Source organism: Artemia franciscana, chromosome 6, assembly GCF_032884065.1.
Source record: "Artemia franciscana chromosome 6, ASM3288406v1, whole genome shotgun sequence".
Classification (NCBI taxonomy): domain Eukaryota; kingdom Metazoa; phylum Arthropoda; class Branchiopoda; order Anostraca; family Artemiidae; genus Artemia; species Artemia franciscana.
The window spans coordinates 33,348,424-33,363,366 of NC_088868.1; the positions used below are offsets into that span (position 1 = coordinate 33,348,424).

The window sequence follows — 14,943 nt, forward strand, 5'->3', positions numbered from 1 at the left end:
GGTGGTCGTATAAACTACAGAGATGGATCGTTTGATTGGAAATCGAAAGTTCTACTTATCTTTTTGAGAGTCATCAAAAGTGATCGAAGCATATTTATCCCTTCACGTCATTTTCTTCAAATACATTTGATAAAAATTATAGATAGCCCTTTTGTTCAAATATTTCAAAATTCAAAGTGCTGTAAATTAAGGGTTGAGAAATCCTCCATAGCCCCTGGGACAAGGATTGTAATTTATAAAAGTTGAAAGTTCTTAAGAATCATAAGTGATCAAAAAGTAACTAGCCCCCTCTCCCTTGTGCTTTTTTCTCCAAATGCGTCTTATCAAAATTTAAAATAGCCGTTTTGTTAAAAAATATCCCAAAATTCAAATTATCACAACTTAGGGGGGATTAAAAATCTTCTCTAGCCTCAAGGGCAAGGAGTGTAACTTATGTAAGTTCCATTTTATCAGAATATAAGGTTATGTGGAAGGGATGGATGTATTGAATTCGTAGGGGGCTCATTCATTCGGAGATTCAAACTTCTAGCTCTTTCTGAAGAATTAAGAGTGATCAATGGCCAACGAGCCGAAGACCCACTTTCCCAAAGGGCATCCGGTCAAAAGTTTTGTTTTGCATAATTTTTTCCGAAATAATTGGGGTTACGTACTTCTAATGAATGGTGTCTTCACTACAAACAAGAGTATGGCTACTGCCCATTTCTCAAACGGTAAAAGTATCATCCGCTTACTCAAATAATCAATCTTCTTACTTAGAATTATCATTTTCTTACTTAAGTGGCTTCAAAGTTGTGCAATTTAGCTTTTTTTTTATTATAGTAGTTAGGAGAACAGAATTTAAAAGTCAAGTGAGAATTGGATTTAGCATTGGTTGAGACCGCGGTCGTCTTCGGGGAGTAGGGGTTATGTACTTCTAATGAATTGTGTCTTCAGTACAAGCAAGAGTATGGCTATTGCCCGTTTCCCTAACGGCAAAAGTATCATTCGCTTACTTAAATAACCAATTCTCTTACTTAGAATGATCATTCTCTTACTTAAGTGGCTACTTAAGTTCTTTAAATTTAGTTTACTTTTTTTATTATAATAATTGGCAGAACACAATTCAAAGACAGGGGAGAATTGGATTAAGGATTGGTTGTTAGACAGCAGTAGTTTTCAGGGAGTAGGGGTTGTATACTTCTACCGAATAATATATCTACTATAGAAAGAGTATCGTTACTGTCCGTTTCTCGAACGGTAAGAGTATAAGGCCTACTGCGTATATGGCGCTTTACTTAAAGGAATTATTTCACAAATATATTTTTTGTTCTTATTACAACATTGAAAGTAAAAGGAAAATTGCAATGAAACCCGACCAGAATTTACCGTTACACCCACTAGGCCCTGCAGCTTTTACAATTCCTGACGTTTTGGGGATTTCCCCAAAATCTTGGAAAACGGAGCAACAAAAACACTTGAGACTATAATCGTCAAAGCTTTAAATCCGGCCTGGGTGAATCAAAACCTTGTGCTGGTGATCATTCTGCAAGTAATATCAATATATATCTTATTTTCAGTTTCCTTTGTGAATTTTTTTCAAAACTGTTGACCTATTTGGGAATAAAAAAAATTATTTTGAAACAGATAATTTTGAAAAGCTTGAAACTATGTTAATCAAAAACGAACAGAAATTAATTAAAAAAAAAACTTTCAGAAAAAAGTTTCCTAAAGAAAAGTAAAGGCACTATTAAACTTAAGATAAGAAGAAATAGAAACCTACTTTAACTCAAACTCAAAAACAACCAAAATTTACTATTAAAGAATAAATGAAACACAAAACGAACGGAAATTAAATAAACAATCATAGCAAAAAATATCCATCAGGCATTAAAATAAATGAATAAATAAATCTCAAAACGAGTAAAGCTTAAGTTGAATATGCAAATGAAGCTTAAAACGCACAAAAATATTTTACTGTTCAGGCATAAACAAAACCCAAAACGAACAGAAATTAAATGAATAGTAAACAAACAATACTTAGGAGTATAAATGGGTAAATAAATCTTGAAACGATTGACTTCTACTGCTACTAGCAATTCACCGCAGCACCAAGTTGCCTGAGGCCAACAGAGCTACGAAGACTACTTCTCTATCCCAATCTATTCAAAGCCTCCCTCTTTACACCGTCCCAGGAAGTTCCTATTTCCTTTAAATCTTTCTTTATAATATCTTCCAACCCCAGATGAAAATCTCCTGCTTTCTGTTTAGCCCAAGACCGCTCTCATCAGAATACCTTCCAATATTCGAATCTTGGTTTGCAGACCTATCTTTCTATTCTTCCAGACTTTTTTTTAAACTGTGAAAAATAAACCCCGAGCCTTGGCTATTTTGTTTTTAACATCTTCACTGCTCCCGCAGTCTTTACTAATAATACTACCAAGGTAAGTGAAGCTGTTCACCTGATCAATCTTTTCTTTACCCAACGTTACCTTTTCATCTCCACTTATTCCTAGCCTTGGTGACAGTCTTCTTAACATTTATTTTCAAACTAACTCTAGCACCCTGAACTCGTAAAACCTCTAAAAGTTCATTCATTTTACTCACACTGTCATGTAGGATGATAAAATCATCAGTATAATGATTTGCTGACGACAATTTCATGGAATAAAAAGTCCAGGATGGTTTTTCCTCCCTGTCTGACTTTGTGGTCTCCCGTTGCAATCTTGTGCTCCTTAAGACTTCTCCTTTTGTTACTGCTTAAGACATGTGACATTGTGAGGTACCTATTCTGTACTTTCCCTGTGGCTGCTCAATTTTGAACTAGAGGGAATTTCTTATGTGGAGAATTATTACGGGAAAATTATCCCAAGAAGAAAAATTCCCGCGAGGGAACTATCTGGGCTGATCAATTTTCGGCGGATGGGAGGGGTTTCCTTTGGAGAATTTTCGGGGCGAATTTCCCCGCGGTCGCGGGAACTTTCCAGGGAAATTTTCCGTGGGAATTTTTTTGGAGGAGGGGCTATTTTAAAGCTACTTAAAAATCTGCTTAAATGTCATTTCGAAATAAAACGGATTTATGTCCTAACTTGAATCACAATTTCACCATGTCAGTTTCTGTGCCGCAAAATCGATTTGAGATCCTCAAGATTTAATAATGAAAAGCCGTCTGATCCTTCAGCTTTGTCTCCTTCGGAGCACGAAAATTAAAACACGAAAATTAAAACTCTTCGTCAATTTATCAAAGACACTAAAAGACGAGTAAAGTCTCTGGCAGCTTAAATGCAGCATATTCAATCTGTTACTCAATATTTTTTGATACTTCAACTCACAAATGAACCCATACTATTATCAATATTGGACAGACTACACTTACATCATAATGAAAATCGCGGCTTGGGTAGTCATTAAACGCTTTATTAAAATTTATCAGGTCGCTCTCCAGTCTCTCCACGTTATTAAAACCTATAAATTAACACTTTTGATTTAGATATTGCCATTTTATCGATAGCTAACTCATCACTACCACAAGCTATACAAACGAATAATGGCTGGAGTTTACCTGGGTCACTCTAAAATTCCGCTTTCAGAAGTAGGAATTCTGAATGCAAGACTAACAAAATTCTAAAATTTCCTGCTTTTCTAAAGAAATACAGGCCTAAAGTCACGGATAAAACAAAAATCAAAACAAAGTCTGTTCTCATTATTCGTTGAAATTCATTGTCAATTGTTTGTTTCCTGCTTGGGAAACTGCTCCAGCACGACCAAGAATACGTAAACTTGTTACATCAACGAACTCATTTATTTTCGTATCTTTATTGTATATGCCCCCCCCCGGCGTCCCCGTTGTAGTTGTGTCCCTGTGTCCCAGTCGTCATTTATAATAGATATCTTGGGGTACTCTGGGAACGGTCTTCGTTTATCCTGGAAGTCGTTCAGGTCACTTATCCGTTATTTCACATTTTTGGTTTCTACTGTTGAAATTCAGTCAATGACCTTGATAATTCTAAAATCTGATAAATCAAGGATTTTTCATTACTATTCTGTCTGTACACGGGTGTAATTTTAGGAAACAAAAAACTATTAATATTTGAACTTTGGGAAATTTTAAAGCAGCTACCAGCTTTGAAGACCAATTTAATAAGGACAACTTAATAAAATTCTATTTTATAAAATGTCATTTTATGCTAGGTATGTATTTTCATAAAACACATCTTTTTTTATCGACTCAAGAGTATAGTTCTGCTAGTCGTGGAATATTCTGTAAAGAATATTCTGTAAGAAAAAATTGAAATAACAAAAAAAAATGAAATATTCAGAGCACAAGTATTCGAAGTGCAATTTTAGAGTTGATTCCTTGGGTTTTCCCTGAGAGAGCCTGAGACAAAATTGAAGACACTAAAATTTTGAATTTATTTTGAAGCTATCATTGAGGACACGGGTGTCAAATTTGAAAGAAAAAGGATCTTTTTACCGGTTCAATTTTCAAAGTTTGAATAAAAATCAACGCTTTCCAGTGAGAATGAAATAGGGAACAACCCATTCAGGCTGATTATTTGTATATCATTTTATGTCATGTGAATACTTCACAACATAGGTCTTCTTTCTAGCTTACGGTTTAGTAAATTTAATAAGATTTTGGCTTACTAGTAATGCACTGATGAAGAATAGAACCGATGTACAAAATAATATATCTACATCAATGTTAGAACTCCAATTTCAAAGTTGAACTTCCCAGTTTTTCTTACGGAAAAATCAGACCAACTGTAGACTAGACTTTTAGGTACTCATTGGAAATCTTTCCTGCTAGGAGGGAGGAAACTGGTGTGAAATGGTAAAAAATACAAGACGTTTTTGCAGATTAATTTTAGGACTTTGTATAATAACTGGTAACTTTGTGAGAATTTGAAGTATTTGAATCAACTTGGAATTTGGTTAATAAAATAATTCCAGTTTTGCGATCAGGCTGACAATTATAGAGATAGCAAATGTTGAAAAATCTAATAATATGTCAAATAATTTTGCATTATCTCAGGTAGACTTCATTTGAAACTAAATGTACAAGTCCCTCTGTTTCTTGAGTACATAAATCACTATAGCAAGGCTCGTCAGTTTATTTTAACATAAATATAAAACATATGCATTCCTTTAACTTACTAAATACAATAAAATTTAATAGCTCAGCAGTAAAATTTTGAAATCTCAGCCATTTTATTTCTCTTTTGGGTTAAAACTATCTTACAACCATTCATAAAAGGCACTGAAAATATAAACGCAAAGAAGCATATAAAATAACATGAAAACCACGAGTCAGAGACAATTTACGGCCATCGCTAGAGATATTGCCAAGCCAACCGTACTCAATTTTAGTGGTAAGGTCCTCTTCATAGATCATATCTGGAAAAAAAAAATGAGAAAATAACAAACAAAAGTTTACTTCATATAAACGGGGATGTATTTTTTTGTGAAATGAAAAGAAACTTCATTACTTAGATAAGGCATAAAAATACAAAACTGACAAAAAAGCATGTTGACAAAAGCTCGTGTTCAACTAGTATAGTATAAATTATGCAACTAGGTATATGCGCTTTATGTTAAGTTCATTTGGACAAATTTTGTTTAATTTTAAAAAGAAGTACTCTGGAAATAATTATCTAGAAACAATAAACATAAATAACTCTAAAACAGAAACAAAAGTAAAACAGTTCAAAATAGGGATGATACCTTTTTATTGACAGTGAAATATAAAATTATTTCACTGTATAATTTTTATAATTTTATATTTCACTGTCAATAAAAAGGTATCATCCCTATTTTGAACTGTTTTACTTTCGTCATGGAAAGGCAGTGTGGTCTGCGAAGTTATCTAAAACAGAAACAGATTATATAGTTGATGTGTAATTACTAAATACAACGTAAACCTTTTGGTTACTTATTAATCAAATAGTAAGAAAATAAAAAAAAATATACTGCTTGTTTAGAATTGGATTACATCCCATCTACATGGACGCGTATTCCATGCCAAAAAGCCCCCCATCAACAATACGGACTGCTCTAGAAGAATTTTCGAAGTGATCAGATCCCAGCTGCAAGAAGAGAAAAAGACAAAACAAAGTGAACCTTTGTGAGGTTAGAAAGCCAAATAGACATCCTATATCATCCAGAGTACGGGTATAAAATACGAGTTTACTATCTAAGAAGAAAGCTTTCTTGGATTTAGATTATACTGATGATTTAAGCATTATACATGAAAGTGTTAGCAAAATGAATGAACTCTTAGAGGTCTTACAAGTTAAGGATGCTAGAAAGGGTTGGGAAATTAATTTAAAAAGACTAAGTCGTTAAGGCTAGGAATAAATTAAGACGAAAATATGACGTTGCGTAATGGAAAGACTGATTAAGTGGATAACTTCAGTTACCTTGGTAGATTTATTAGTAAAGACGGTGGGTGCCTTGAAGATGTTACAAGGACAACAGAAAAGGCTCCGGGTGCTTTTTCTTAGTTGAAAATTTTTTGGAGGAATAGGGAGATAAGTCCGGGAACAAAAATTAGAATATTAGAAGCTACAGTGATGACAGTGATCAAATATGGTTCTGAAGCATGAATGATCCAAAAATAGAGGAAAGTTTGCTAGATGTTTTCCAAAGAAATTACCTACGGACCGTTTAGAGTACTCCACTAACTGACCATATTTAGAATAGCAGGTTGTAAGAAAAGGTTTGACAACTCCGCTTTCTAGGACTATAATGGGAGAAGAGTTGAGATGAATAGGGTACCGGATTTTCCTTTTCGGCAAACTGTCTTGGGCTAAACGGTAAGCAGGTCGTCCGCGGTTGGGATTAGAATTTGTCTTAAAGAAATATTTAAGGGAAATAGAAACTTCCTGGGAAGTTGTGAAGAAGAATGGTTTGAATAGATTGAGATGGAGGAGGAGCATGCGCAGCTGTTTTAGCCTCTAGAAGCTTCGTGCTATGGTGAGTTGTTAGTAGTGGTAATAGTATCATCAGGAGGATAATGGAGCGCAGGGGCATAAAAAGAGACTGAATATCAATGCCACGTTAACCCTTTTCTGTTAAGAAGAGCTTGGCAGATGGTTTTTGGTCATTGTCTTAAAATTGTGGACATGGCAGTTACGATCTTCAGATGTGACAGAGACGATATATTAAATTTTTCTTTGTGAATTATAGTACTTTTCCAAATTTAAGAGGTAATAAAAACGACAAAAAACGTTGTTTTCTTAAAAAAAGAAAATCTCTTAATCACTCACCAATGACATTTTCTTTTCTGTTGCGTCCTGGATTTGTCTTTCCCTCTTTCCACTTCTTTCTTTTGGACTTCTTCTCAATACTTTCGTCTTGACCTTTGCTAACTTCATGGAAAGTAACTTCAGCAGTAACAAAGTCTTTCGTAGTAGAGGGTTGTGTCGGTAAGATAATTTCTAAAAATAGAGTGGGGTACTACAACTAATGAAAGTTATATTTTATTCTATAATAAACATACCAAACTTGTGCAGTTAAATCGAGACAAGCGTGGGCTTTATTTCACTTTATAAAGTTTAAAGCAACCCCGTTCACAAAGATCATCTAAAGAGGAAGATAAAAGAATAGTTTTTTTTTCAGTTAAAGGCAATATCACAAGTTTCTTGTCAGAAAACAAACTTGCAACAACAAACCTTGGTTAGTAGCTCTCATTCATAACATAATCCTCATAGTCCATACCAATCCTAATGCCTATCAATCTTTGAGGTTAGTCTTCCCAAAGACAAATTACAAACGGGCCAGGCATAGGCTGGATCCTATGGGTTCTAACTGAAGTCAAGTTTTCAGTACCAAGGATGAGTATATTTGGGATATCATCGGGATAGACTGGGATTACAGCTTGCTAATTTTAGCATATTGGAATAATCATCCAATTAAACGCATTAGAATCTTATACCCCCTCATATAGGCTGCCCCTTGCACCTCTAGGGAATTATATTACTTAGATAAATTTTACTTTGGACAAGCTATTTTGGTTCTGAAGAATGAGGCTTCTGTAAGCTGTTTTCCTTCCTTTGTTTTCTTTGATTTAAGCAATTAATTGTAATTTATAGCAAAACTAATTTTTAGGCCTTATAAAGGGGGTTTCACATTTGGAAACTATATGGGTAGACCTTTCAGGAAGGGAGATCCTTAAACTACAGCACAAATAATTGCTTTTTGTTCCTGGTCACCCCGGTGGGTCTAGATCCAAAGCTGCATATCGTTAATTTCATTTCCATTGAAACTATAAGTATTTAAAGTCAAGGATAAGGATTGTCGTGTGTAGCATATATAGCATAATGATGCCTCTATATACGAAGGGTGCTTATCAAATTAGTTTTACAGGAAAACAGAAGTAAATTTTTTCTGCACGTCTCTTCTGATGCACTTTTGCGACCCCTTTATTAGTTAATTTATAAAAATAGATATTGAAAAACAACACTTGAACGAAAGCTCTTCAATAAGACAGAAAGGCAAACTTAAGCCACTACTTTGGCATTTGATGTTCTTGTTAAACAAGTCATGTAGAAAGTGCTTTCAAATAAACCTACCTTCCATGCCTGCTTAATAGTGTTTTTCACTTTTTATTTATAATTGTACATTTTCAAACTCAACTTAGATTAAGACAAAATAAAATCACAAACTACAAGCTAAACTGAGATAATTTCTTTCCAAAATGCCTTTTAATGTTTTCAAGATATCTATATTTAAAAATATTTCCTATGAATCATATTCTTTTTTCAGATTTTGAAACTCGCGGGCTCTAATAGCATTCAAAACTGCTGTCATGCATAAAAAAAAAAAAAAAAAAAAAAAAAAAAAAAAAAAAAAAAAAAAAAAAAAAAAAAAAAAAAAAACTGGCTATTGATGATGGAAAGTACGGAAACAAAAATCCGTCGTGAATATGGTACAATTTTTAGTTCTCAGTTTCATTTGAATAGAGCCCATCTTGCCAGGATTCACAATAGTGTCGTCCTGCCACATATTCTGTATTTAGTACCGTTTTACCCTCTATTTAGTGAATCTGACCATCTTAGGATGAAGCGCGTTTTCTTCAAATTTGCTAAGTTTCTGTTGCGAGTTCCTCCGTGGACCCGCAACTCCTAATTGATGAAAAAACATAGCTTGTCTGACCCGTGTGCTAAGTTAGCTGGGCTGAATGTACACATGTGCATTAAGCAAACCAGCCATGAATGGCAAAATGTTGTTTTTCGACGTGGAATTATTTTTATTTGTATTTTAGAATGTAATTACGATATGTTGTTTCTTTCTTCTTTTTTTTCAATGTATTTCATCACATCATTATTTTGTATGATGGGTTATAAATAAATACATATATACATACAAAATGCAACAATAATTTATTAGGTGTTTTTCTAAGTTACTTTTTGTTACATATACTTTGCGCACATTGTATAAGCCGAAAATTTTAAGATCTGAAGTTCTTTCCGGGAGACAGGAATGATAGGCTGATGTGAGTGAGTTTCTGAGCCAATGTGAGCCCACATTAACAGTCGCTTTTATAAATAGCTTTAAGTGAATAGGATGACCTTTACCTGCAAAGCTAGGATAGAAGAATATCCTAATAGCTAGGATAGCTAGGACAGAAGCTAAGATAGAAGTCTAACAGGATAGAAGAATCTTGGTTAATGTCAACATATTTGTTATGTAGAAGTTTCTTCTGGAGGATTTTTTTTTTCAATTTTTCCAGCTAATGTTAGGGGGGCATGGCCTGAACAGGACAATATTTGACAGCTTTAACCGAATTATAAAGAAGGTAACATGACACGGAAAAAATAAAATTAAACTAAAAGATCCTTTAGATAACTTGAGCCAACACTATGAACAATTTTTGTACCGAAATAAAGATATTTTTATAAGCCAAGTTCTAGGCACCCCTGTATAAGCCTATTCTGCAATCCAAATAATATTCTAATAATTCAAATATTTAATTAAAATTTTCTAAAAAGGTTTTACATCACCTACAACCATCAAGTTTAAATAAAAATTGATTTGCCATTTAACACTCTCATAGAGTTCAATGCTACCGCTTTTTTTATTTGCCGATACGACGACTAAGCCTTTTTTTAAAGTCAGTATAAGAAATGGAAGTCTGAAGAAGTATGGACCGGATGCTTTGAAACTGAGATAAGAGTAGTTAAAGCTGAGTACCTAGGGTCTTATTATTAACCCTATGAAACCTATGAAAGCGACCGATTTTAAACACATTGCATACATGAGCAATAATAGTAATTTAGTTCCTTCTGCACTATACCGATGTGAGTTTACAATCTCAAAGTGCCCAGGGGCACTGCCCCCAGAAAAGAAAAAATCCCAAATATTTCAAAAATTTCTGGCACTTTTTATTCCAATTACCAATAAATGTTTTCTTTTAGGATTGAGCTCCTTTCCGAAACAAATCCTGATGTTTATGCTTCACTTCAGGGTTGGCCGTGGAAAGTTAAGAAAGCTCAGGGTATTTAAGTGCTATATGGAAAACAAATGGACAGCTCAACTTCCTTTGGGGACCTTATCCAAGCCCACTGTGTCTGGTATGCTGGAAAGAAGGGATGGTAAAGCATAAAACAATTGTTAGATAAACAGCCAAAAATGCAAGTCTTAGACATCAGGTATTCTCTGGAGTCTTATCTCCAATCGGAGTCTTTGTGTGTTTTTGGATTTCCAGTTTTTTTTTTCTTTGTTAATATTATGCACAAGATCTGATAGGACTGTCAAAATAAACCTTTTATTTATATTTGGTTTAAAAAATGACACAAACTGAAAGTTTTATGAATAGGACATACCATCTTACAGACTATCGTTAAAAAAAAAAGTTGAAGAGCAAGTAATTGCTGTTTTTACTATTCCAAATTCGATTTCGCCAATAAAAGATTTGTTGGGAGGAATAGCCTTTTATGTATTTTGTTGAAAATACCAGCAATAGACTTGTTCGTCAGGCTTTTGTCGAGTAAGTTTTTTACAAATAGATATTACGGTAAATTTTGAGTCCCCTCTTCCCTCTCTCATGGGCAACCTAAAAATATGTATGTATATATACATAACTCAAATGGTATATGCGAGTAACCTAATATGCAAAGCTGAGCGAGTAGTTCACTGACTAAATTAGAGGTCATCATTCTCAACGTTTTAAATAGCGTTGCGTATTTTCACGTCTAAAACAAATTTAGGCAACCTTCTCCAAAATTAAACTCCTGTATTTTTAATTGAAAACAAGAAAAGCCAAAATAAACAAGTTGGCAACTTAAATTAAAATCTATAAAAGAAAACATTGCTTAAAGAAAAAATATTTTTGAAATATTACTGATAAGATATTTTTCAAAGTAAAGAATATCCATTTTAAAACATAAAATGAGCATCTTACATCTTCATCATTTTGGTACCTATTTACCAAATTATTTATCAAGCAGTAGATCTAACTACAAGAAGTACTATGGAGTAAAAGTTTATCCGGGAATTCTATAGCATTTCCTCAAAAATAATTTTCTCAAATGAAGTTGGAATTTCTATTATTAGACTTACACATAAGACCTTCAAAGTGAAAAGAATAATCTTCTTACCATAAAGCTTTATCGCTCCATCGGATTCCCCTAGCGAGTTTCTTGCAACACATCGATAAGTTCCAAAATCACGATTAGTTATGTTTCTTATTTTCAATCTCATGAATATTGTATACATGTCTTCAATTTGAATGATTTCGTATCGATCACCTATAACAAAAAATGAATATGACTCGATGCTCTTAATAACGCTAATTCAATGCATAAGCATTACAAATTAGTTTGTTACCCCCTACCCAGAAAAGCTGAGCATTTTTATGACTACAAAAAATTAAGGGTGATGAGGACCTAAAGATTTGTCCTTTAACGGTTATATGCTAAGGCTGCTCTCCAAATTCATTTTGAGTCTTTTGGTTTTACTTCAGGTAATCCCAAAAAGAATACATTTTTAGTGCATTTGGACAAAACAAGTTTGGAAAAGCTTATTTTTTGTGTTATTCGTTTAAGTCTTTTGTTAGAATTCTAAGAGAGACAAATGAATATTATCAAGTTTCTTGGTAAGGATTGAGAGTCATGCCTTCCAATTGCAAGCAACAATTTCTTCTTGCCAAACGAGAAGATGAGACAACTCAGGCTTTTTCCTAAAACAACCAATATCTATAGCTACTTATATGCGAGGGATCCCTTATACTTTTTATCTCTTCATCTTATCTCTGAAGGAGGCCTAGACATTACATCAATGTTTTCAATTTATGTGTTGTTAAACAAATTGGATGTTTATAAGATTAAATAAAAAAAAGTTTTTTCAGCTGAAAGTAAGGAGTAATATTAAAACTCAAAACGAACAGAATTATTATCTATTTGAATTTGATAAAAAAAACTGAAAAAAACCAAAAAACAAAGGAGCAAATAAACACGCATCCTAGATTTTTCTTCTGACAAAAAAAAAAAAAAAAAAAAAAAAAAAAAAAAAAAAAAAAAAAAAAAAATCCACATTTCTGCTGATACGATCTTGAAACCAATAAAGTAGGGTTGTCAGATACGCTAAACCTGATGATGTGGTTTTCATTAAGATGACTTGACTTCTAGGGGGTGTTTTCCTTTTTTTTCGAAAATCAGGAAAATTTTCTCAGGATCGTAAACTTTGATGGGTAAGATTAAACTAAATGAAATTTATATATTTGAAATCAGCATGAAAATTCAATTCTTTTGGTATTAAATAAAAAAAACTATTTTTTTTTAACTGAAAGTAAGGAGCGACATTAAACTTAAAACGAACAAAAATTACTGTGTATATGAAATGGGTTGTCCCCTCCGCAATCCCTCGCTCTTTATGCTAAATTTTTTGTTTTGTTTTTTAAAACTAGAACTGTGTCAGAGTCAAACTTTAACGTAAAGAGCGAGGGATTGCGGAGGGGACAACCCATTTCTCATACGGAGTAATTTTTGTTCGTTTTAAGTTTTAATGTCGCTCCTTACTTTCAGTTAAAAAAACTAGTTTTTTTATTTAATTTCTAAACGTTTTTGAATTAATGCATATTTGATTTTGGCTCTCCGCATATAAATTATTAAAATAAAATTTGCATATTAATTCTTTTTTTGGCTAAATGGCTTTCCCTTAGTTTTGATCAGACGATTTTGAGAAATAAGGGGTGGGGAAGGAGGCCTAGTTGCCTTCCAATTTTTCGGTTACTTAAAAGGCAACTAGAACTTTTAATTTTTAACGAACGTTTTTATTAGTAAAAAATATACGTAACTTAAGAATTAACTTACGTAACAAACTGTTATATTATTATATATTTTTTATATATATGATGGGATTTGTCCCCTCGTTAATACCTCGCTCTTTACGCTAAATCTTAAGTTTTGTCCCAATTCTTTAAGAATGACCCCTGAATCAGAAAGGCCGTAGAATAAATAGTTGAAATTACTAAAAATAATTTAGCATAAAGAGCGAGGTATTTATCTCCTCCTAAATACCTCGCTTTTTATGCTAAAGTATTTTTAGAACCCCTTATATACGTAATAATCTCTGTTCGTTTTAAGTTTTAATGCTACTCCTTACTTTCACTTGAAAAAACTTTTTCATGTTTATTTTTTCATTGTTTTTTTTTTATAGTTATGCTAGAAAATCCCGCGCCTTTTTCATTGAATTTCTCTTCCCCCATGACATATTCCTCCAAGGAAAGATCCTCCCACATAGCCCCCTCCCCTCAACCCCACCCCCAAACCAAAAAAATCCCCCTGAATACGTCTGTACACTTCCCAATAACCATTATTGTATATAAACACTGATCAAAGTTTGTAACTTGAAGCCCCTCCCCAAGGAACTATGGGGGAGTAAGTCATCCCCAAAGACATAGTAATTATGGTTTTCGACTATGCGGAACAAAATGGCAATCTCAAAATTTTGATTCGTTGACTTTTGGAAAAAATGAGCGTGGGAGGGGGCCTAGGTGCCCTACAAGTTTTTTGGTCACTTAAAAAGGGCACTAGAACCTTTAATTTCCGATAGAATGAGCCCTTTAGCAACATTATAGGACCACTTGGTCGATACAATGACCCCTGAAAAAAAAAAAAAAAAAAAAAACCGCACCCGTGATCTGTCTTCTGGCAAAAATACGAAATTCCACATTTTTGTAGATAGGAGCTTGAAATTTTTGCTATAGAGTTCTCTGATACGCTGAATGCGATGGTGTGATTTTCATTCATTCGGCTCAGTCTTTCATTTAGGAAGCTTAAACCGTCAGCATAACCTAAGTCCAGGAAAGTTTTTTCACCTCGTTTGATTCCGTGGTCTCCTATTGTCTTTCCTGTGCTTCTTAAGATACAATCCATCAAAATGGTTCATATAAAGTGGGATAGAACCCAACCCTGCTAAGCTCCTGATTTAATACCAGACCAGCTGGTAACCTCGTTTCCTTTTTTAACCGCAACAGTCTTATTCCCGTACAGAGCACTACTCACTTTGATGTATTTGTCTGGTATAAAACTAAGGTTCAAAGGTTTTTATAACTCAGGCACTTCTCCATTTCTAACCTAAGTGTGAAAATTTGGTCGACACATCCTCTACCTTTTCTAAACCGCTCTGTCCTTCTTTTCAAACTTTATCAACACTATCTCTCAGTCTAAGAAGTGTCATATTACGAAGTAATTTGCTACCTATAGAGACCAGACTAATGGCCCAGTAATTAATAAAGATGTTACTGTAAATGCTATCTTCAAGAATTTTATGGATTGTGATGTTGAACATTGGGGTTTTCAAATATGGAGATTTCGGCAAAATTTAAATGTTGCAAACAAAACAGTCCAGCATTTCTTCAGGCTTAAAAGCATATAAGGTTTTTTTTTCTTAAGAAGAATAAACCTTTTTCGTTTTAAGAACTTCAAGATACCGTATGTGGCAGTATTTTGCCTTTGCTTGATT

The 14,943-nt window shown here is 33.6% G+C and overlaps 1 protein-coding gene and 1 long non-coding RNA gene across 4 annotated transcripts in view; one reads left to right on the top strand and one right to left on the bottom strand.

The window, feature by feature from the left end:
• Positions 1–14,943, top strand: part of LOC136028338 (uncharacterized) — a 142,803-nt gene that overhangs the window by 88,379 nt on the left and 39,481 nt on the right. Inside the window, exon 2 of the long non-coding RNA XR_010617811.1 lies at positions 10,395–10,628. This is a non-coding gene — a long non-coding RNA (uncharacterized LOC136028338). The remainder of the gene's footprint in view (positions 1–10,394; positions 10,629–14,943) is intronic.
• Positions 5,075–14,943, bottom strand: part of LOC136028337 (lachesin-like) — a 185,324-nt gene continuing 175,455 nt past the window's right edge. For all 3 annotated transcript variants that reach the window (XM_065706118.1, XM_065706120.1, XM_065706119.1), the window contains exons 8-10: positions 11,577–11,726; positions 7,245–7,415; positions 5,075–5,373 (exon numbers count right to left, since the gene is read on the bottom strand). In XM_065706118.1, coding sequence (XP_065562190.1) covers positions 5,225–5,373; positions 7,245–7,415; positions 11,577–11,726 — 470 coding nt within the window. In that variant the 3' untranslated portion in view covers positions 5,075–5,224. The remainder of the gene's footprint in view (positions 5,374–7,244; positions 7,416–11,576; positions 11,727–14,943) is intronic.